Source organism: Mastigoproctus giganteus, chromosome 6 (genome assembly GCF_048544385.1).
Source record: "Mastigoproctus giganteus isolate SK-2022 chromosome 6, ASM4854438v1, whole genome shotgun sequence".
Lineage (NCBI taxonomy): Eukaryota > Metazoa > Arthropoda > Arachnida > Uropygi > Thelyphonidae > Mastigoproctus > Mastigoproctus giganteus.
Genome location: NC_143580.1, coordinates 2,736,539 through 2,762,089, shown reverse-complemented (window position 1 = coordinate 2,762,089; position 25,551 = coordinate 2,736,539). Strand labels below are relative to the sequence as shown.

General features: G+C 39.7%; 1 protein-coding gene across 1 annotated transcript in view; it reads left to right on the top strand.

Annotated features, from left to right (window-relative positions):
* LOC150083803 (clotting factor B-like) overlaps window positions 1-25,551 on the top strand; it is a 32,212-nt gene that overhangs the window by 5,230 nt on the left and 1,431 nt on the right. Inside the window, exons 2-7 of the mRNA XM_090374892.1 lie at window positions 3,028-3,195; window positions 5,527-5,802; window positions 5,891-6,054; window positions 15,205-15,320; window positions 20,284-20,543; window positions 23,545-23,708. Of these exons, the coding sequence (XP_090231018.1) occupies window positions 3,033-3,195; window positions 5,527-5,802; window positions 5,891-6,054; window positions 15,205-15,320; window positions 20,284-20,543; window positions 23,545-23,708 (1,143 nt within the window). The 5' untranslated portion in view covers window positions 3,028-3,032. The remainder of the gene's footprint in view (window positions 1-3,027; window positions 3,196-5,526; window positions 5,803-5,890; window positions 6,055-15,204; window positions 15,321-20,283; window positions 20,544-23,544; window positions 23,709-25,551) is intronic.

The following is a 25,551-nucleotide window of genomic DNA, read 5'->3' as shown; positions in this document are numbered from 1 at the left end:
AAAGAGCTCTCTTCTGACGTTATTTGATAACAGACACCACTTAATTAAGACCTCTACATTTTCTGCTTTCTCATTGTACTCTTTAGCTGTTGCACACAAATTGAAGCTGTAGTCCTCTGTCTTTAGTTAACAATTTCTGATATCTTCCAAAGAGTTCCATTATCATAAAAGGGAAATCCTGCCCATTATTTATGTAGCTGCTACACGGCTGACACTTTACAATACTATACATCCTGTTCAACACCTTTACTCACTCAGTTTGAAGCTTCCATACTGCAGCTTCTTTTCCAAGGACGTGGCAGTTTTTCAGAGAAAGGAAAACATTTTTGGGAGAACACAGAAATTTTAGTATACGAGTCGGTTTCTCAAAATCCCCTCGGCATATTGTCAATATATGTTAGAGTCGATAATTAAATATCAGTAACAACAACTCAGTCCATTTAAGTGTAAGAGTTTTGAGATCGAAATGTCTGCTTTCATGGCTCCAGTCGATATACTGTTGTTATCAATTGAAATGGGGGAGGCAAGAGAACAGACAGCTGGTTATTATTCATAAATACCGTCTTTCACAAAGTCTTCTCCGGGTAAAAGCTCTCCTTTAGCTCCAGCAAACTCTTGTACTTTAAAGTCTCTACGATGTTTCGCGGTTAGGGGCAGATAATAGTTATTCTTATTGGAGATGCGACCTCAACCTCATACATATTCAGCTTATCTGGCCACTTTGGCCCTGATGTTGTCCTATCTCCATTCTTCCTACTGTTTGTTGTCCTATCTCCATTCTTCTTACTGTTTGTTGTCCTATCTCCATTCTTCTTACTGTTGTCTATCTCAAAGAATCATGAACGGTGTCGTCGATAATATAAATCATTTAGCATTTTCTGTAGGAAGAACATGGTATCTAATGAAATCTCACTAATTCGTACATTCTGTAATTCGGACTGCCTTCTTTTTAATGTTATTATTTTTATTTATCCACAAAATGTGAAGCATCGTGGGACTGCCATGTGCCAGAAGGGTGTATTATGTTATTTAAAATTTGAGGTTTGAGGCACCACATGCATATAGGGTTAGAGTACACGCTGGGTTCGACCGGAGTGAATTTTTTTATACTAAAGCTGAATTATATTCATATTTCCATTCTTCTTCTTCTCACGGATAAAGACCCTAACAAGCCCCAACTCAAAACCTCCGCCTTACCCTCCATAATGCGCAGTTGGCTTCATAAAAATCAGCTCGTTCTTAATCCTGAGAAATACAAATATACGATCTTCAGAATATTCCAAATTACGGTCTTCAGAACTAAAAACAAATCGCTAAATATCGATTTCAAGTTGTGTATAAAGAAAAGCATCTTGAAAAAGTGAATGAAACCAAATTTCTAGGAATATGGTTGGATAATAAGCAAAGTTGGGATAAGCAAATAATAACTATAGGCAAAAAGACTGTCACTTGCAGGTATCCTTGCCCGAGCCTCTGTCTGGGTAGATCCTGATCCTTCACTTCTCAGAGTGGTCTTCCCTTTTGGACCACCATCTGCAATGAGAACCTTGCAGCAGATGTTTATGTTCAATTTTAGACCTGGAATGCATCAATGAGTGCTAGATACAATGAAGTGGGACTCCTCAATGTCTACCAACTGCTTCACAAAGTCTTTGTCTACAATGCTCTGAAAACACATTTCCCTCCTCCTCTCAAATACGGCGCCTCTGTAGCCAGGTGGGCAGGAGCAGCAGTGCGTAGCACACGCTTCTCGATTAGACCCGGGTTCGAGCCCATGACCACCAAATACGGAGGATGCGGAATGATCAACGCATATCCCCCGAGCAATATGGCCTTAGTTGCTAATATTTCTAAATAACAAACAAACCTTTTAAATACTTTTCATAAAAGAAAAAAAAAAAACAGCCTAGAACCTAAGAAAGCAAACAGACCTCATGATTCGTCCGCTTTTTAGAAAAGCCACCCGACAGGAAAACATAAAATACAGAAGAGCCGCAAAAACTTGGAACAGCCTTCCTGTAAATATCAAAAAGGCTAATTCATTAAACCGGTTAATTAAACACATTTCTATGGATGACTGAATCCAAATTACTTTACAACTAACTACTGAATTTTTAATAATGTCAAAAGCAAATGTATTACCAAAATTAAAATATTTACAATACTTCATTATTTTAATTTTAAAAATGTGCACAATTTTATTAATTTTTCTGGTCATCACATAAATCTTGTAAACTTCATTATTCTAATTATAAAAATGCTCACAATTTAATCAGTCTTGTAGCTATTTACTGGATTGTGAATGCACTTGCTACTTTTTATGAATTACTGCTACTTAAAATAGCTTATGACAACTCTATCGATCAATTCACCCCCCTCCCCCCGATTCCACACATCCAAATTACTTCGAAACAGACGTATGTCGTATGTGGTATTTTCCTTAACCAGTTTTGCAAATGCAACTTAGAACTTTGTTTTCCTGGATGGATCCGTCCATTTTAGCATCTGTCATCAGGGAGAGTCCGTTGGTCGGTTAGCTGATCCCGGAACGTGTAGCTGTGAATGGCACGAGGAAATCGTTCTGATTGGACTGTCCGGAAAAGTAGTCAGACTGGGGAGGGCGTTCGTGATTTATGTACCAAGAAGTAAGACACGAGCAACTGTGCCCTTTAACTTTTGCTTTTCGATGTCCAACTGTTCACGAGTACCCGGATTTCTCTCTGTCGGCGCGGTGGCAGACCAGATTAAAACGTGTTGCCATGCATTTCGCTAATGTGAGCGTCATCTGCCACCGATCACCGTAATTGGGAGTGACGCCTGTGGCGTGGGAGAGTGAAGATAAGGTGGTCCATCGAGTTGACACAAGTCTCAGTGATCGCTTTGTAACTTTAAATAACGATTTCGAAGACAGATCCCGTCGCGTCTTGAGAAATTTTCGACATCCACTTACTGACCGACGAGCAGGTCGTGCGCTTCGTAGAATCTAAGGAAAGAAACGACTCATTAATCCTTGCGTTGTCTTTGCAGATACAATGGGCTGCTTCTGGAGCTGGTGCTGCTTCGTCATCGTGGCAATGGGCATCGCGAAGGCGCAAGTCACCACAATCACAACCACGACTACCACAACTAAAACGACAACTTACTTGGCGAAGGACAAGCCTGCCGATGGCATCACCGCACGCAGAGCCAGTCGAGGTGAGTACGCCTAAATGACATTTGACTTTTGCTAAAGTAAAATAATTTATTTTATATTCAGATCTGTGGCTTCATGAAGGATGAGGCCACGGATCTGGTCATACATGATGGTTATTGCACGTACATACATGATGTATGTACCCATAGATGACGGTTATTGCACGCCCAGTAAAATAATTACTGAAGTCAACCTTTTCGCGCAGGGTCTTATTGCATCTTTATTGCACCTGTATTACACATTTTTTTTTTTTTTGCATGTGGACGCTAGAATTTTGCTATGTTCCTCCCGTAACGCTAGTTCTCTCCTTCAACTGGGACGTCTTCTTTTAACAGAAGAAAAATATCATAAATAGACTAATAACTGAAAAACCGAAAATTTAAAATTCAGAAAGTTCCTAGCAAGAAGGTCCAGTTGGCAAGGTAGAGCTACTGAAATACTCCACGGTGTTCCAGTGATGCTCACAGAAGGGATGTTGGGCTTGGGAAGCGCTTCGAAGATGCTAATCCTGTTAGCAGGTGTAAATCCTCCAGCTGTACATCAAAGCACCAAAACAAGCTTAATGTCTAAGTATGCAGATGATACAAGGGTGGCAGGGTGGTTAATGACAGTAACGAAGGCATGCTGCTGAAATAAGATCTAGAAAAAATAGGCAGATGAGCTGAGAAATGGCAATTGAAGTTGAATATTGACAAATGCAAGTATTGCATATGGATAGCAGCAATACCAGAGTAACCCCAACTGTGTTGTACTGTACCAGGCCAGTTCATGCGGTTTTGTAAATATACAGGAATTTTGTTAGCGGGGACAAGGAAGTGATTATCCCTTTATACAAGGCAATGGCCAGGCCAAATCTTGAGTACTGCATACGGGTCTGGAGGCTTCATTTTAAGAAGGATGTAGAGCTGCTGGAACGTTTCTGGAACGTTTCTACAGAAAACTACTTCAGTTTTCTGTAGACTAGGCACGTGATTTTATTGAGGTGTTTAATGCTTTGAATGGCTTGAGCAAACTCAATACTCATGGGATTCTTTCACTTGCTCAGACTATGCACATGAGGTGGCATAAATTCAAATTGAGGAAGGATGATAGCAGAATAGATGTGTGGAAGTTTTCCTCTAGCCAACGGGTGGTTGATTGCTGGAACAAGCTTCCATTCGTTGTTGTGGAAAAGGATAGCTTAAATGAATTCAAGAAAGAACTAGATAAACTATTCGAGGGGATGAATAGGTGAAATAGAATTTTGTTTTTGTAAGCTGATGTATAACTTACTTTCTTGCAGCATGGCGCCTCCGTAGCAATGTGGGAAGGAGCAGCAGTGCGTAGCAGACGCTTCTTGATTAGACCGGGGTTCGAGCCCGTCACCACCAAATACGGAGGATGCGGAAAGGTCATAGAATGACTACCGCATATTCCCGGAGCAATATGGCCTTAGTTGCTAATGCTCCTGAAAAAAAAAAAAAAAAAACTTTCTTGCATCACTACTAATGCTAAAGCAAAACGCTGTTTCATATTTTCATGTTTCACAGGCATTTACTGCAAATCTGTGCAATGAATATTGCGAACTGATGTATGCTTGGTCATGAATAAATTGGTGGTGCATCGTATCCGCACTAATCTGCATTCATAAGCAGAGGGAGACGTGGCATGGGAGAAGTCTCTCCGACAATCTCAAGCTGTTTTTGCCTTTTTGTGTGTTAAGTCAACTCTCGGGTGTTAGAATTATATTCTTTTTTAGTTGGACACTGCAGAAATTAGGCGTGTTAACGTGAGCTGTTCATGCTGTAGCTCGGAGCTGTGGTAGCCAGCTACAGGGTGAAAATCTTTTGAATCCTCTGATATGAGCATTGCTGGCTGGAAATTATGTTTAAAGGAATCGTGTAAGAAGCCAGTATTCAACTGAATGTAAAATCCTTAGGATCATCCCTGCCTTTTGCAGTAAAGGTGATGACAGCTGGATGGATAATTAATTCAGTGAACATAGTCATATGAACTAGTATTCAAGACTTTCTACCACTGCCATTTGAACAGTTACATGCTTTTATGCCACTGGTGATGCATTTACTCGTACCCATAACAGTGCACTGAAGTCGATCAGATGAAACACTGTTTTCTTTTAAGGCAAACGTAAAAGAGTGTAATTTAAGGCAAAGTATTCTTATTAAAGGAGATATTATTATTGTTGTAGAAATTAAAGGTGATGGTGGAAAATGTCAATTTTTTCGGGAGTAATTTCGTCTCTTAAATTTCTTTGTAAATATGAAATGATGTACGTGTCGTTACTTGATACATTCTGGTGTTTAACAATTTCCTGTTTTGTAAATTATTTTTAGCTGGACTGGTCTTTACTGGTTCCGAAGCGGATCCAGATAGTCTGACTGTAGGGGCTCTATGCACCACCCACACCGGAGAAGTAGGGATGTGTCTACGGCCGCCCCAGTGTCAAGAGGCAATGGCCACCTGGTCCAGTCTTACGGTGTGTTACTGGGAAGATGTGGTCCCCGTGCTGTGCTGCAGTACTACTGACTCATCAAACGAACCTTCAGGTGGCACCGAGTCCACTTCATCTCCAATAGTGTCTGAAGAGATTAGAAGGCTTCTTTTACAAGGTAAGTGGATGTTGCTGTTTTATAGAGACAGATGATTTTTTTGTCTATGCACGCGTGCACATTTGGTAAAACATTTTCACAATTGTAGGTTGCGGTACCAGGTCACTGCCAGGGCTCACCATGACAGCTCGAAGTGCTCTCCCACCTGCTCTAGCCATTCGTCCCGAAGACGGGGATTCTTCTACCATCACCACAAGGAGTCCTCTTATCGCTGGTGGGGTTGTGGCCGAACCCGGTTCATGGCCATGGATGGTGAGTTAAGAGAATTTTTTTTTTTAGTTTAAATTTTCACATCTTTGCCCTTTGTTAACAAGGACAGAAATTGAAAGTGGGTAGGATGGCATTTTTAATTTGAACATGGGAAATATCAAATTGATTTCAAAGAGAATGCATATAATTGCATGAAAAAACTGCAGGCTCGTTGCTTCAGAATTTCCGGTTAATAAAGAGGATGTACTCAAGTAATATCACAAGGGGAGTACGACATAATGCACTCAGGAAACTAGAGAACGTATAAGATGTAAATCTTACAAATTAAAATAGAAATATTAAGTTAAAGATAGTAAGTATTACGATTGGATATTTAGTTTTAATTTAAATAAGGTTAAAGTTTGGAAAAACACTGGATTTGGGGATGGGAAAGTTATAGATGTATATGTTAAATAGCGGCTAAATGGAAACAAGTAATTTCGAGTAATATAGAGAGCAAAAAGGGACAGCACTGGAGAAGAGGTGCCATTTGAGAACAGGCGTGAAAGGGTTGCTGAGGGCAAGAACAATAGGACGTGAAACGGGATTACGAAGCGTTTATTTTAATCTAAGCCACCGCTAGAAAGTAAACAGGAAATTAGTGGATGTCCAGTGTTCGCGTCAAAAGAAAACGGCGTCAGGGTGACTGAATTTTGGATAAGTTTGAAATATTTAGCAGAGAAAGTGTGAACACGAAAATGAGTGTTTTGGAGGTGACCTGGCAAAAATGAAAAGGTCATACTGCCGTGTGAAAAAAAATATAACAAATTTCTAGAGAGGGTTGGTTTGTGCTCTGGGGAGACAACTGGTGTGAGTTGTTTTAGCAAATAGGAAGGAATGAAAAAAATAAACAGTATGGGAATTGGTTGGAGTCCTTGGGGGAGGCTTTCCAAACTTGAGGGGAAACGAAAGGTTCGGGGGAGAAAAGGGGAGAAAGTGTCCATTCTGTATTTGACTTCTCTGTGATCGAAAGGGTTGTGAGTTTCCGGGTTGAAGTGACAGTAGATTTTTTGGTGGTCGGAGTTCAGATCTCGGGGTAGCAAGATGAAGAAGAAAAATTAAATAAAAAAACGTGAAAGAAAGAAGAGCCTTGTACGGGATCGGAAGGCAGTGATAATGGCCAGTTGTGCAGATATGTGAGCCAAGAAAAGAAAGCCTGTCCGCCGCTAAGGGAAGCAGAGTGCCCAAGATATGGAAGAAAGCCTGGTCCGGCATCGGAAGGCAGTGTGCCCAAGAAATGGAAGAAAGCCTGTCTGCTATGAAGGAAGCCCGAGCGCAAGGGAATTGGAAGTAGAGGCCATTCCGGAACGTAAGTCTGTTCCTGTTTTTTTATTGAACTCAGAACTCAAGGACTCATAATCTAGCTCTGTAAAGAAGTAAGTGATAGTCCTTTAAAAAAAAAAAGAACATTCCGGTTTTATTAGGCAAGTTAATTACTAAGATTGAGACAATTTTTTATGAATGTTAATGATAATGAAATAACGTAAGGGTGGTAAAGAGTGGTAGAGAGTAATTAAGGTAGAATGGGTGATCTATAGTGAATATTATTGAGGTAATACATTTTTAATACATTTTGGTAATACATTTCATGTGTTAAAGGCTAGAAAAAATATACAAAAAGAGTAATAAGAGTCGAAATGAGTTTTACTGATGCAATTGATAAAATTGGTAATGATCATCGAGGATTGAAAATCAATCATCGAGGATTCATATTTAGCAAGATACAACTGATGTTAATAATTTGTGAATTGAGAATAGTTGATGAGAGAGAGAGAGAGAGAGAGAGAGAGAGAGAGATTGAGTATTATACTGTAGTATGGGTCAAACATATGGAAATTGGTATGCAAGTATATACATATGTAGTTTGTTTTTTTATGTAAATGATGTATATAATGTTCATTAAAGGTTGTCTTTAATGTTCTGCTAACACCCGCTTTACACACCCTACAGTCTAGAGTATTCTGTGAATTGCAGTCAGATTGGCGTAATATGGGGTCGGATTGTGACATCAGTAGGGTTCAAAAATGCAAATTAAACAATTAATAAAATTTTTATATCCCCCACATACGATTATTAAGTACTGATAAGATTCCTCTATATTTTTGCTTTCAGGTACTCAGATACCTACCCAATCCTAGAGCTTTTAAATTCTTCCTTACATAAAACAACGTTTCTTAAATATCAGAAACAAGCAATTATACTTCCTATCTACAAGGGGGAGATGGCTGCTACGAACGTCAGAACATCATCAGGGGTTCAGTTACACAATTTTTACCATCTTTTGGCAATTCGTGACTGAAGCCAAACTAGGTTATTCAAGACAGGTTAATATTAGGTTGAGGTAGTAGTATTAGGTAGAGTATACACAGACCTGTCAAAGGCTTTTGATTCTCTATGCCATGATCTTCTAAAACAAAATCTCTGCACTATGCTCTCCTGCAGTCCTTTCAAGGATGGATAATGGATTACCATACAGATAGATGTCACAATCACATAATAAAGTGTTATCTAATGTACACTCCTGAGCCAAAACATTATGACCACCCCAAAACATCCGACAGCACCTAGGAGTGACTTCACTGACCGGCGCAGTATATATATTGACAGCCCGGGTAGTGTATGTCACTTCGTCAGCACGATGCCAGTACAATGGAGAAAGGGAAGGCCCTGACAGTGTTTGAACGGAGAATGATTGCGGTACTAGGAAGTGTGTGTGTGGGGGGGGGGAGGCAGCATCTCAGCAACTGCAGGCATTGTCGGCTGTTCGAGGGCCGCCGTAGTGAAGGTTGACAGGAATGGTCGGAAGAAGGACACACAACCACAATGTGCTGAGACGGAGAGACCACCACTGGTTGAGAGTCGAGGTGAAAGGCGGTTGGTATGTGCTCTCCGGGACAACGGACAGCTCACGCCCTTCAGTTAACTGAAGGGCGTGAGCTGTCCGTTGTTAATTCATTCACGCCCTTCAGTTAACTGAAGGGCGTGAATGAATCAAGGTTCCAGCTCCATCATGCCGATGGACGGATGTGTATTCGACAGCGAGCAGGTGAACGGCGGAGGTATCATGGTTTGGGGGATGTTTTCATCGATATCCATCCCTAGATAATTATTTTAACGATATTTTTGTGGTGCATCCTACCTTTGGCATGAATTGCACTGCAAAATTTATTAGGCCCAGGTCTGGCTTTACGTGCCAAGGATGAACGCCGGGTTGCATTTACCCACTTGGTGGCTGTCCCCCCCCCCGGTGGAAAAGTGACCTGACACAATCTACACACACAACACATACATATTTACACTGTTTGGGTCAGAATACTGAGTTTCTTTTGCCAACAGAGTACACAGGTAGAGATAGACGTGTCTGGGAGCCACCAAACGACATGAATATACAATACAAAAATACCTTTGCCATATAAACTATTTTATAAAATTGTCAAAACCACAGTTCTAATTGCCCTTCAACTGTTGCCCAGAATGGTTAACTTGGCCACGTCTCACACAGAATATACCTGCTCGTATATTGCATGTATTGTGTTGTGCCTTCATGTTGGTGAAAGAATACTTTTATGATAATGCAGTGACTTTTGTGGCAATGCCAGTACCACCAGATTGATTGTTGAATTTTATTTTATCTTAAGGTCTGTGTTCTTTGAAGAGGATTTACTGCGTACAGTTGTACAAATTATAAATAATTAATGCCATTTTTTTTTAATGTTTTATGGTCTACGCTAGGTTAGGTGACTATTTGAGCTATATGTAATATTTATTTATTTATTCTTTTCTTACTATTTTTTCTTTTCTTTTTTTTTTTTCTTTTTATATATTTTATTATCCCTGACTCGGGCCTTCAGGGATTTCCCTGCACTCACTGGTATTGCACTTTCTCCATTGGGCGCAGGACTTGATCTCTAATGGGAAGTTGTGTAGATAGTAGCAATGGCCCACCTTCCCGTGGGTAGGGACGTGTGTCTAGAAGTGGCCGTCCAGGTGCTTGCTACTTCTGGATAGCCAGGTGGCCAGAACAACACAATATAACATTCTTACATTCTAGGAGCCGCCCAAACAAGAATACATATATGGACATCACTGGGTTACTTCGTCCCCATTGAACACACTCTCACCGTCAGATCCTACCTCGGAATTGTTTCAGACCTTACATGGTGAATTTGTATCCAGATGGCACTGGACTCTTTCAACAAGACAACGCCAATGTCACAAGGCTCGGCACTGGGCTGGAATGGTTCGAGGATCATATCCAAACATTTCGTGTGCTTCGATGGCCGTCAAATTATCGCGAAATGAATCCCATCGAACATTTGTGGAACGCAACATTCGTCAATCCACGCTAGTGCCTCGCGCCGTTACCGAACTCCGGGACTTCTGTCCATCTGGTCAAGAATACCCGAGGACACCTTCTGTGGTCTTGTCGATGCCACGCCAGGTGTAAGCTGGTTTCGCGGCGAAAGGCGGTCCAATACGCTATTAGGCAATTAGTCATACTTTTTTGGCTCATAAGTGTATACATTAAAGAGAGGTGGGTTTCGCGAGGATGTGCTTTAAAACTCTTACTCTGCGTAATATTTATGAAGGAGTTGCCTTTGGGCATCGCTCACACAGACACTTTTGCATATGACGTGAAGTTATTCAGTGTGATAACGAAGCAAGAAGACGCTGGTGACTTTCAGCAATCCATAAACGAATTTTCAAGCCGACGATTTTAATCTACTCGCGAACAGGACAATGCTGTAATTGCCAATTGCCGCCTTCTCCAGTCTGGACGGAAAAGGCTTGGGTTCGAATGCGAGAAATTCTTAAAGGATTAGACAAATTGTTAGACACGATGTACAGATGAGGTGCTTTTTTTTTGGCTGATGCTGTATGATTTGCCACTTTCATTTCGGCCAAATGTGCAATGATTTTCCATAACAGCGGAAAAGAGAAGAATCTGTCTCCTTAATCAGCAGATCTTAAATTGTAAAAGACCTATTCAGAACAAATTGTGCATTCAATGAACACATCAATACAGCAGTTGGAAAAGCCAGTACGCAAATTAGCTTTATAAAACAGAAACGCAGATGTGTAAATGGTTGTTATGATCTCTATAAGTGTCAACCCCTGGCCTTTTGGCCGTGAAGGGACATTGCAACACTGTTCAATTATATAACTGTTACAATTGAAGGTGGTGCAATAAAAGACACACTCTCTCCCTCTCTCTCATTGAGATCCACAATTTTATTTTTTTATGGAAACCCCGAACACGAAAGGTTTTAGAACCTATAGTACTTAGTACCATGCATAGGTTGAAGGTTGAGAAGACGAAAGAAGATACTTGTTGATATTAGACTTTAATTTTTGTAGATTGTAATTTTCAGAAAATACATGTGAAGGAAGGTTGTTCCAGAAAACGGAAGTTGTAGGAATAAATGAGGAAGAAAAAAAGTTGGTTCTGTGAGTTTCAAGTTGGATAATAAAAGGATGGTGACTGCTTACGGTACGTGTTTGGACTGATTTGGAATAGAGGGGAGAAATTATAGAAGCCATTTCAGAAGAATCTACAGAAAAGGCATGCAACAAAAACAGGACGTCTGAGACAGAGTGTAAAGACGACTTTGGAAAAGATGGCTCATTAATTAACCTAATTGCCCTATTTTGAATGGGATCTAGAACCTCAGAAAGATTTTTGGAGCACCAACGAGCGCGACAATGCTGTTCAAGATGACGATATTGCCTATTCTTGAATATGTATCGCCTGTTTGGAACCAATCGGGCAACTGAGCAGATTGAAGGTGTGCAAAACCATTTTGTACAGTATCCGTCCAACAGAGATCCACTGTTTTATAGGAGTAAGTTCAGTACTAAAACTCACTGTTCGACTACTTTCAACTGTGGAGATAGTATTTACACTTCTGCTAAAGAATCAGTTCCCTCATCAAATGGGAGAACTAAATAATCCACTGCGTTCAGTCCTGAACAATCTTAGTAGCCTGCAAAGATTCTTCCCATCAAATGCAGCGAAAATATTTAACTCACTACACATAGATGCCGAAAAACTGTGCGAGGATGCAACATACCGGAAAGAGATCTTCCAGGATTCGTATAGACTTACTGAAATATGAATGGGCTGCAAAGTACTAAAGAATTGTGAATAAAAATGAAGCTTTCTGCTTTAAGAACAATAATAATCTGTTGACTGTAAAAATATACCTTCTGTAACAGTTATGTTAATATGTAAGTTATAGATGGAATTATTAATGAATTGTAAATATGAGTTGTATAATGTATGTACAGAATCATTAATGTGTAAATACCGTATATATTAAGCATAAAATGTGTATATAATATTTCGGGACGAGACTACGTGTTCAGTATATGTAACCCACTGCACGTAGTATCTCGTACCCTGATATGTACTTAGCACCCTCCTGGCACTTTGCCGTCCCGGGGTGGTTTCCTTATGGAAATAAACAGATAATAATAATAATAATAATAATAAAAAATTGTACTTTGCATTTTGCTTTGATGTCTCTTAGTAATACAGCGTGAGTAGATCATCAGTTAAAATAAAAAAGTCTTAACGAATTGCATTTAGCTGCAGAAACATTGTTTAGATGGGAGACAAGTCTCGTTTAACGCGATATCGAAATACAGCAGAACGTCGATTATCCGAACGTCAATTATCCGAACCACAGCCTCTTCCCAAAAAATGACTGTATCTACTTTTAGTGTACGGTTTTTTTATGCATTCGCTTCTTGCAATCTTGAATGCAATCTTGATGCATTCGCTTCCGATTAGTTATTCGAAGATCTATGCAGTGTACCATAGAAATAGTCTTAATTTGTCATTACAGGAGTTAAAAATCAAATGTTGACTTTAACTACTGTGTTGACCCAGGACAGTTTCCAGTTACCTCGATGCGTCATTGTCTGTTTTACCGTTGACGTTGTGATGGGGGAGGAGAGGATATCTTTCACTCAGTCTGCTGTGAGTCACTGCAGTGTGAGGTTATTGCAGGCGTTTGTTTCTAATCACTCAATGCTCGAGGTTTTGCTCGTGGCTATTTCAAAGTGAAACAATGTGTCATTTTGCTCTTTGATTTTAATACTGCTGCCCCTTTGTGTTAATAATGGCGTCCACAGGCAAATACCGCAATGCGTTGTCAATAGGACAGAAGATAACAATTATTAATAGACTGGAAAAGGGAGAAACCGGTGTATCTCTTGCTAAGATTTTTAACGTTGGTAAAGCAACCATATTTGACATAAAAAGCAAAAAAAAAAAAAAAATGAAATTTTGAAGTTTACTTCAAAATTTGACAATGAACACTGTTCTAAAAAAAGGAAAACTGTGATGAGGAAAGGAAAGCTAGTGATGAGAAATTAGAAGACGCTGTTTATTTATGGTTTGTACAAAAGAGAAGTCAAGGCGAACCTATTTCTGGACCTCTGTTATGCCAAAAGGTGTTACAATTGAACCAAAATTTTAAAGGCCCATCTGAATTTAAATTTAAAGCCAGTAGAGGATGGTTGAAAAATTTTAAATCTCGCCACGACATAAGGGAGCTTGAAATTCAAGGAGAAGCTTTATCAGGTGATGTCCCGGAAGCAGAAGCTTTTAAAGAGTCTTTTCTGAAAATGGCGGAGAAAGAAGATTTTCCAAGGATGACGTTTACTATGCAGATGAAACTGGTCTTAATTGGAAGTCACTCCCTCGTAAATCACTTGCATTACGACGCGAAATGGCTGTTCCTCGTTTCAAAGCTACAAACAGCGTGTTACAGTTATCGTGTGTGCAAATGCAAGTGGGCAGCATGCTTTATCATTGTTGGTGATTGGGAAATCCAAAAATACAAGATGCTTTAAAGGTGTAAAGTGCCTACCAGTACGACATAAAGCACAGAAAAATGCTTGGATGAATTACAACATTTTTTTGGATTGGTTCAACCGAGATTTTATTCCGAGTGTGAAGGGGCATCGAGAAAATGAGGGTAAAGCTGATAAAGTTTTGCTTATTATCGATAATGCGCCATTCCACCCTCCTCTTGAAAAAATGAATTCAATTTACGAGAACTTCATTGTCAGATTTCTAGCGCAAAATATTACAGCCCCGCTGCAGCCAATGGATCAAGGTGTTATAGAAGAATTAAAAAAAAATGTACAAAAAACAAGTCTTGCATCGCTTGCAGCTACCAGAGGGAGATAAGAGAGCGTGGGTTGAGTTTTCAAAGAAGCTCTAACATTAAGGATTGTTGCTACATGTTAGCAGATGCCTGGAACATGTTGTCTGAAGTAAATCTGAAAAAGGCATGGCATAAATTTTGAGGTTCCACCGAAGAGACGGTCACACATGTGCAAGATTTGATTGAAGATGTAGGTGAGGTTGCAACTTTATTTCAAGGGATTCCCGGGTTTTCCGAGTGTGGGCAAGGTGATGCAGAGGCATGGTTAAACAATGCTGCTGATAATCCTGTTTATCATATTTTAACCGTAGAAAAAATTGTTGCGTTAGTCCGGGATGAAGAACGTGCTTACTTTAACCAAGGTCATTGTGATTACGAAGAGGAGGCATTCACTGGCTAGAAACTGCATTGACATGGTGTGAGCAACAGAGTGAATGCAGTTCCACGGAGATACTGCTATTAAAGACGACGAGAGACCTCGCAGCAAAAAATGACAATCTCTCATGGTTGAAAGAAAAATTGAAGATTACATATTTTAAAAAAATAAACCTTCCCAAGATTCATTATACTCTTATTTGTGCGCAATTACTTGTGTTTGTTTATTTCTGTTTATGTAAAATAGTGTGATTTATAGTTGAAACCATGTAAAACAATTAGGTAAGTTCAAAATAAATATAATATACATTGTTTCTTCAAAACGTTTGGTTATTATTTACAAACCATTTTTCAATTATTCTTTATAATACTTCATATTTCAAAATACAGTAGTAATAACCGTGCGTAGAATAATTTAATTGTAGGACTAATTACACTTTGTTTTGTATAAACAGGATATTCTCATGTATGTTTGATTATCCGAACTATTTGATTAACCGAACCAACCTTGGTCCTAATTAGTTCAGATAATCGGCGTTCTACTGTAATGTTCTTGGTGTTAACGACTAATAATACGCTGATTGGTTTCATTCCGTTGCAGGCTGCAATCTTTGTGAGAAGTTATGGGAGGGAGTCATTCTTGTGTGGAGGCAGCATCATCAGTGACCGGTTCATCCTGACTGCGGCACATTGCTTTGGCCTTCCAGGAGGAAGACCGTAAGTTAATAATATACTGCGCAATAATTTTCAGTTGTTTATTCGATTAAATTAAATTAAAATTTATTTTATTATCATGAAATGGACTTCTTATGTTTGCTTTCTCTTTCGATGCAAGATCCGTTGATTAATTATTATTATTATTATTATTCATATATATTTTGTTATTAGTGGCACCTGAGAACAACCTCATTCATCCATGTGTATTACACTGGTGTGCAGAAATGATGAAGGAAACAACACCGACACAACAACGGAAACAAAACGGTACAGAGGGACTTTATTCAAAAATGGCAACATAGCACTGGTTTTCATGATACAGATGCATCACTGCCAAAAATGGAACAAAGGGAAGATGGTCCTCAGTAGGAGATATGGCCACCCCTAATGTCGATGCAGGCTTTACACCGCCTGTCCATACTTAGAACAATGTTGTTGATTAGTTCTTGCGGTAATATTGTCCATTCCTCTGTCAGCGCCATCTTCAGCAGATGAACGTTTTCTGGTGGGTGTGGACGTGCCGCTAGGCGTATTCCCAGAGCGTCCCATATGTATTCGATAGGATTTAGATCGGCGGCGGAACGGGCAGGCCAATTCATACGAACAATGTCCTCACTTTCCAAAAGTATATCAACAGCTGCAGTACAATGGGGGTACGGCGTTATCCATAAACGCGAACTCGGGGGCCAATGGCACTACGGAACAGACGCACATGGAAGAATGATTACGTGCACCGGTTAAGCACCGCCTTCCAGTATCTGGAGTTGTGTACGTTCATCCGAGATAACGCCTCCCCAGACGAGAACACCTCGACGCCATATCGATTCCTTTCAGTGATGTTTGCGGGGTGATACCGTGTGCCAACCTCTCGCCAGATTAGCTGACGTCCAGAATCGCTGCTGAGACTGAATCTACTCTCATCAGTAGAGTACCTTAAGTAAAGATTTTGTGAGTGGTTGTAACCTTTAGAAATAGTGTTGGTCCTTAAGTTTTGCACACCAATGTATGACCGTAAATTCTCTGGTCGGTTTGTCTGTTTTACTAGACGGAAAACCCGATTTTACTGGAAGATAAAACTTGCTGTCCTCGCCAACTCAGCCACTGATTGACAAAAAGCCCAGAAAAGGTCCCTTCATCATTAACAGGATTCGAACCCGGTCCTTTTCAAACCGGTATGGGGAGAACGGTGATTTTAACTATTGTGCTAGCCGTGAGGTCGTACAGCATTGTTTAGAAAAATCATGCAAGCTTTTCCTGACAATCAAGATCACTGGAAGAACAATGATTTAGCTACTATGCCAGCTACAAGGATTTTTGCAGTGTAACTGAAGTATTTTTAAAATTTATTATACTAGGCGTTTCCAGCAAAAAAACTGCATCCCCACCATAATATACAATATGGTACTTAAAGACATAGATACATACACTTATACAATACATAAATATCTACATAAAATACATATATTTAGTACATAGATCCACTAAGTCTAGTTCAGTAGGTAATGTAGTCAATGATATTTCAATGAGTCTCAAAGACGCTCAGGAACCACAACCTCATTACATTTTAGACATGCTGGCCACGAGGATTTTTAACAATACAAAGTCTGTATACCATATTCAGGATTAGCTGATGTCCCTTCCCTGATGTGTGTAGTCTGAGCAACATGAAAAATGCATGATGCCCACCAAAATGAAGTCCGCCCACAGGTAATCTAACTGAGATGTTTAAGGATTCTGAAATTTGAAGAATAGAAGACGCTGTAATTTGCAGCTTTTTCAGTTCCAGAACGAATTTCCAGATGCTACAATTTACAGAACTAAAGCCATTCTTGACAAGAGCAACCATTTTATTCCTTTCACCAATCTCGTTGCCCTTCCCTACACACGTTCCAACAGATCTACATTCTTCATAAAATGAAGCTTCTAGACCTATAAATAATATGAGGCCTAACCATATGGGATAATCACATCTTTATCCCTGCTAGCGAAATTTCTGTATATCATTGACAAAATCCCATAAACTATCCTGGCAGCCCGTCTGCACAGCTCGGAGAACTTCATATCTGACTGCACAATTACCCCAAGATCACTTTCATTTTCCACTACTCTGAGCATAGCACCACACAGTTGGTACCCTAATCTGGGATTACCCTATTCCCATAAGCAGTATCTTGCATTTGTCAACTGCAAATGCTCTACCTTGCATTTATTGACTTCAACTGCCACTTCTCAGCCCATCTGCCTAATTTTTCTAAACCTTGTTGAAGTAGCTTACCTTGATTTCTGTCCTTAACCGTCCTGTCAACCTTTGTATCATATGCAAACTTGGACACTAAACCTGATATACTCTCATCAATATCATTAATAAATACAGGGCGCAACGCAGAACCCTGGGGACTCCACTTATAACATTAGACCACGATGAAAGTGTCCATTAATAACAACTCTCTGTCTTCTCACACCCAACCATCCCTTTATCCATAGCAGCAACTTTCCCTTAATTCCACATTGCTCCAAATTGTCAGCAGTCATTTGTGTGAAATAGTAACAACAGCTTTCCTGAAATCCAAGTATATGATATCAAAATTATTTTTTCCATCCAGTTCCTTTGTGACCACATTGTAGTATCCAATCAAATTATTGAAACAAGATGTCCTTTTGAGAAACCCATGCTGTGGCTGAAGTATAATTGCGGCCTTCTCTAGATGATACAGCATTACGTCCGTAACCAGTGACTCCATTATTTTTTCTGGAACAGACGTTAAGCTAACAGGTCTGTAATTACTCGTGTCACCTTTTGATCTCCCTTTGTAAATTCTGGATACATTCCACGTATCTGCAGTCCACAGGGACATTTCCTGAATCTGCTTTAGCTTGCCTAAGCTCCTTTGTGATTTGATTACAGACGAGTTTATAGGTAGCACAGGCCACTGTACCACCTGATAATTTATATTCATCCCATGCGTTTTTCATCTGACATCCATTATGTCTAAGCCTTGAGCAGTATTTCTTAATTGGTATGAAAAGACTAGTAGCTTTTATGATTACTTCCCTGAATGCTTCCCATTTAGAATTTGCTGTTTATACTTATCTACTACCTTTTTTATGGTTATCAAGCTATGGTACACTTTAAAATATTCACGCAATTTGTCTTTGTTTTTTACTTATTTCTTCTCAATTTAAATTCAAGCGCCTTCTAGTAAATGATGCTAACTTTCGCTGTGATCACCTCCATATTAATTTTAATAATTGGGCTGAAAAAAGAAATCCAGTTCTTTTTAGCGCATATGCCAAGAAAGAATGACAATATCCTCTCTTAGGATAGTAATATATCTTTATTGCAGGCAGTGAATGGTTACATGATTGCCTGATGCAATAATACCCATAACATTAATATTCATAGGCGGTTGTTTAGAAGATTATTGTCCCTACAAGACTGGGGAATTTGACTGAAGCGTATTTTGGGATCTTTTTAAAAAAAGATTTCAACATTTTTAAATTCGTCGTTACTAAAGATTAATAAAGATTTATTTTCCTTAAAAAAACGCTTTCGGTTCACAACAGTGTTAGGGTTTGGTTCGATGTCATTTGTATATAATGTCCTTCTTTATACTCAGGCACAACCCAAATATGTCAGTATCCCCAATGCTTTGTAAAACGACATCCCTCCTTCTCCTAACATGTGTTTATTTGAGTAAACTTTACACGTTCAGATTGAATCGTCACTTTATATTAAATTTGGTCGTTGTTTGAACCGCTTGTTTCAGCTTTCGGTAAAATATTTCCGAATAACAAATATATTCTTCAAAAACAATTCCCTGGTCGATAGCTGGAGAGAATATTTCTTGCAACATTCCATCTCTGCTTATTTGCTAGTTTTATCTCAAAATTCTTTTCATAACATAAAATTAATCCGGCAGTCTAGGAAGAACATTTTGACAAGACCCGAATTTGCAGGATCTCTCAAGATGATACCTCATCCGTTTGGTTTTTTTTTTTTTTCATATCATAATTGATGGGCAATTCGATTGGTGAGATCGGTAAAAAAGGCAACCATACGAGACAAAATTCTGATTATGTGTGATGCAGAGCTTGCCAACCAGGCACCTCAGAGCTGACTTGATCGAGATTTACACCGCTCTGAGAGAGGGTAGTAAAACGAATGAAATTGGAAATTTCACTGTTATAAAGAATTCCAGAACTCGGGGGCATAAATATATATATTACAGGGGCTGATGTTTACATTAGATTGTATGAAGTTTTCCTTTAGCCAGCGATTTGTTGATTGCTGGAAAAAGTTGTCTTCGCATAGTTGAGGCTGACAGTTTGAATACATTCAAAGGTCATAATTTATTTTTTGTTATCTAGTTTTTTTATTTTTTGGTCAGTTCAGCAAAATTCTGTGGCTTCATTGTTCAGTAGGTGTTAGAATAATATGAATTTTCCGCTGTCTTTCGAAGGGATTCAACCTCAGGCCTTTTCCACCCGGTGTGGTGATTATAATCACTATGGATGAACAACGAAGGCATTTACATATCTTTATACCACTAGGATTTCGTCAGAATCCGAGGATGGTCTCATTGTCATAGCTTAACATTTAGAAGACTTGCTTTCTTTACTATAAACTGAATAAAGGTGAAAAAATAGGTTTATGAAGTGTCATACTTTTCCCACCAGAGCACGTAATAAACCGCTTATGCCTCATTCTTCTTTGACATTTCTGTACAAATATCCAAAAAGTGGATGCATTTTCCTACCATGACATCTTAGAAGAGTTACCCAAAATATATACAAATTTTGGATGCATAACAATAAGTAGATTGAATTTATTCACTAAACATATATAACAGCTATATGAACATCAAAACTATTTATTTAATTTCGGTGCCAGATATGGAACAGCTTTGTAGAAGCTGCGAAATTTGGCAGACAACAAATCTGAAGAAAACTTTTGTGATTGCAGAATTCCAACAGGCCGTTATATTGTGCGAGTCGGGAGCCACCGAATCAGAGAAGGATATCGATACGAAGTTCAGAGTGTGAGAACGCATGAAAATTACCGCCCAAGGGAACACTACAACGACATCGCTCTCATGGAAGTTAGGCCCGCCATCAATTTCAGTAATATGATTCGCCCCATTTGCCTTCCGACTCCAGAAGTGACCACAGGTGATCTCGAAGGAAGGAACGTGACCGTCACAGGCTGGGGAGACCTCGATTTCGGTAGGTGTTTAAACTCATTCTTTCGAAGAAACGATTTTGTTATAATCTATTGCTATTGAATTCAATCATTGCAGTCACTTAGCTACATGTAAAAAATCAACATCGATACTTCCAGCAATGTCATTCCTTATTACTAAATGAAAATCACCAAGTATGCACGGTTTCATTTGCAAATTAACGAAATTTGACTGAACAGGCCATATGAAATTCACTGACCTCACTCCATTAGATTAAAATTTGCTTAACCGGTTCAACTAATATGCAAAAGCTAAGTTATTTATTAATTTTTTACTGTTTGAGAAAAAAAAATCATGCACTAAACCAGTGAAAAGGAAGCTGCAAGTATGACTTCAGCCGAATGTTAGCGTCCAAGTGCAGAATTTCGCATGCAGCGGGCTCCGCTCACGTGAGTAGCACAGTTGGTACAATCAGACCGGGTCGAAAAGACCCGAGTTCGAAACCGGTCATTGATGGGAGGAATTTTTATGAGTCTTTTTCACAATGGCTGAGTTAGTCGCTCTTAGGCAAGAACAGCATGACTTTTCTGTCGGAAACTCTGGTTTTCGTCCAGCGAACAGCAAATCAACCACAGCACACATGCAGTTTACAGACGTATTATATACGGCGCAAAAAAGCCTAAGTTGCTGATGCGCCTAAACACCCTACAACAACAGCAACCGCTCCTTGCAGCGTGTTGAAATCGACGTGATACCATAAAATACTGAAATATTATTTTGCAAAGTACTCTGACCTCTGTGCATAAACAATTTTTCTGCATATAAATTTTGACTGACTCTTTCATTAAATGTATACAATCGCATAAAAGGCTGACAAAATGTATATTTCCCAAACACTTCTAGGAATCGGGTTCAGTGGTATTTTAAAATTTTTCTGGACAGGTTATTATTATTGCCAAAAGCAATGCACTGTATGTAAATCCAGAGGCCTCCAGGTCCTTCATTGTGTCCGAAGTATCTGGCTAGTTTGCTGCTGGAAACAGAAAGTTATCTCTCAACTGTTGTTACAAAAGACCGCAAACGTGTCCTGTTGAATTCATGTCTGGGCTGGAAATAACTGCAGTTATGGATTCATCGACAACAAGTGGACAACGAACGCAGAACCACCGCTTCTCCCGTTAAATAGGTTCATACTACTTGGCGAGTTTGACTGCTGAAACTGTTCTTTGGATATGGGCCGCACACAAGTCCCTCCATCTAATGCCCAGACTGTCTAAATGATTCATCACAACAAACCACATAACATCATGTTCAGCTACTGCTACAACGTACAATATTCTGTTCTTTGCGCCAGCATAGACGGTGATCGACATTTTTTTAAAGACTGTTCCTGCTTACGAGCAACTGTTGTCCATGTTAAGTTTCTTCTGATGGTTATTAGTCGTACACTTATCCCAGTTCTGTAACTGTCCCTGGGGTCAATTCATTAAGGCTACCTTTGCGATGCCCTCTCACATGAATATGTTCTGCGGTTATTAATGTGGTCTGACTGGATTAAGATGAATGATCGCTTGCTCTCGTGAGTTGCTATTGTGATACCACAGTTGGTAAGATCGCCATCCTCCCCACGCCGATGAAAAATATCTGAGTTCGAGTCCCGTCGATCACGTGAGCAATTTAAATGGGGTTTTTTTAGAATGTGGCTGAGTTAGTCGGTCTCAGGCGAGGGTAGCATGGTTTTTTCTCCCGGAAACACCCGGGTTTGCGTCCAGCAATCAGAAAATTGACCTCAGAACACGCAATAAACAATATACAAGAAGCGCAATATGGCCTTACTCGCTGATGCGCCTGCTACAACAACAAAAACCGTCTAGATGCCAGAGTTTTTGATTCAGAAGAGTATTTCAGTGGTAACTGTCCCTTCCTCTCACCACAATTTCACTACTCGTCACTCTTTTTGTTGTAGAAACCAGTAATTCCCCTTAGGGGAAGAATATAAATGGAGAACATCACTGAAAATGCGATGCAGCAACCCAGCTGCATCGCGTTTTCATTCAGCTGCATGCAGCAACCGAGCTGCATCTGGCATGGATGTTTAGATCATTGGATTCGCTTCAAAGTACAGTATTTAGAGAGGGATAAATCTGATTAATTTATGATGTGTGCATTGTTTCAAAAATAAATTCGATTCGGAACTTATTTTTGGTTAGACCGCGTGTTTAGAATTCCCCGAAACAGCTAAACAGACGTGTTTTATAACCTGTTTTTCAAAAATCAACATGGAGTACAGAATAATCAGATTGTCTCAAATTTCTTCGATTTTGAAAACGCCCGCCATTGTTCGAGTCCCTGTAGACATCTGATCCTGAAACGACTACAACTTCGACTACTAATAATCCCCAAATAGCAAAGGCGTCGCCACGAACACGTGAGTTCAGCCTGACTTCAACAAAACTGATATTGGTACTTACGATCGTAGAAAAACCCCTCAGTGAGGAAGGTACAGTTTATTTAAATTACAGAACAGAACATGGCAAACGTAGCTGCACTCTGTTTTGCTAATTCTGTAGGATATACGGCATGATGTCTAAATTTGCAGATGATGTAAAGATTAGTAGAGTAGTTAATGATCACCACCAAGCAGATCTTCTTCAGAGTGACCTAGATAGACTTCAGGGATGGTCAGAAAAGTGGAAGCTTTGCTTTAATCCAGCAAAATGTAAGTTAATTTTTGGCTGGGCAGCATAAGCCATAGGCTTCTTTGCACCATGTAGTCATTACTAATACTAAATATAAACAGAATGCACCATTTTTCTTGGTCTTCTAATGAATATATTAAAGAAATTAAGAGGATTTCTCCAGCATCTCCATTAATCTGTCTTGTCTTATCTTAATATGATTCATCTCCTTGAACAGTGAATTAATAATTTGGGAAGGACTTGTAAATATTGTACATCAGAATTAATTATAATTGCAAATCTAACGCATTTATATTATCTAAGTATGTTTTATTCGAGTAATTTTGATACATTTTATACCGCCAGGTGGTGTGAGCAGTGAAGTATTACGGGAAGTTACCATTCCGGTTTCTAACTTGGAAGGCTGCAATAACTCTTACGTATCCCTGGGGTCGAGTGCTTTGAGCAGGGGGTTGAATGATGCGTTTATATGCGCAGGGATACCGGAAGGAGGAAAGGACGCTTGTCAGGTAAGATTAATTAACATCTTGTGACTGATCGGCATAATTAATTCCGCTGCAGCGGAATTAATTATGCCGATCAGTTTTAAAATTTTAAAATTCTGAGTTTGATCCAAACAAGTTCAAATTTCGCATTTCAATTAACTTCAGGTTTTCTTGAAATTTTATTCGCAACTGTTCGTTAAAGTTTTCATCTAAATACACTGGTGTTCAAAGAAACTGCATCACCCTTAAAATTGTAATTTTCATCCGAATAACGTAAGTATATGGCAATATTTCTTACAGATTGCATCAGATAAGACTGACACGCGTAGGTGATCTGTGGACATGTTTTTTTGTAAAGGCCGGTACCTAGAACGTTTGTTCAACTCCGCCTCGTGTCACTGTGAAGAGCAGAATCAACCGTAAAAGGGCCAGAAATATGTTGGTGCAGGTTTGTGTGTGTGTGTGTATTGTGTTCTAGCTGCTTGGCTCTCAGAAGCATTAATCACCTGGAGAGATGATTCTGGGTACTCGTCCACACCACGGGAAGGTGGGCCAGTCCCGGTAACGCACGTACTGTCTGAAAAGAAACTCTCTCACCCACCTGATGTTGCCAGAAGGTGGGCCAGGATCCTCTGGGGATCCATTTCAGAGGGATAGACAAAATAGAGAAGAAAAAAAAAAAAAAAACCGCCCGTGGTGCAGGTTATGGAAAAACAAAAGAAAAAAAAAATAAATAAATGAATAAATAAAAAAAAAATAATAATAATTAGGGTGCTTTGCTCGCCAACCCCAGCTCTTGCTTTTCTGTGTAATACGGAGAAGTCAAATCTTTTCAATGTAAAAGACGCACCTGTCGAAACGCACTGATCGATATCTAATCTAATATATAAAATAAAATAGCAAATGTAAGAAAAACTATAAAAAGTAAAATTGTGTGAATGTTGAGCAATGAAAGTTATTATTAATTGCATGTTCTATCTTAGCCTCTTCACCGGACAGACTGATGGCTATGTAGGCCCTCAGGGGCCCCCACAGTTATCCAAGCTGACACCATGTTGTAACTTTTCCTAGCTGGTGTGTGATGCTGACACTGGCCATTTGGGTAATCCCCAGGCCAGTGTGGGACAGAGCTGGAAAAAGCACACGCCACCATAGGGATCTCTTTCTCTATGTTGTTTTATCCCTACCATCTTCCACCTGTTGAGTCTCCTTCCCCCAATCCCCTTTCCCACCCTGGGTGGCCTCTAAACCCCTTTTGCCTGTGGCTCACCCCACCACCCACTTTCAATTTCCACCCTCTGGACCAGGATGGGGTCCTGTACCAGGGGTATCCTTAGTGTCTCCCCTTTCAAATAAGGCTAGCGCCTCAACTACTGACCCCTTTTATCCCACCGTCCTGCTAGCTCCCCATTATCTCCTTTCCCGTATTTTTTTTTTAGGCTCTCCTTGGATGCCTTCACTACCCCCACGGTTCGCCCTGCCTGAGTTTTCTTCTCTCCTAAGGTGTCCTGGCTCACCTCCCCGTTGCGGTGACGAAAACCGGGGGTGTTAGTGGCTCTCCACTGGCCTCCGGGCTAAGTGGCCAAACGAACAACACAACCCACACTAATACTTCACAAAACACACACCCTGGTCTTATGCAGAGAATTGTATTCTACGCAGAGTAAAAACGCGGAATTGGGGGAAACCCTGGCTCCGCCAGACAAAAAACACTATGTTACTGTGATCGAAACTTGAGGGGAAAAAAATAAAAAAATAAATAAAGGAAGAAGCACAAAGAAAAAAAGACAAAAAAACAATCTTTATCTAATCCACTTCAAGCCCTATGCCGGGGATGTTGGTCACTCTGTATAATCTCTTGCTTCGA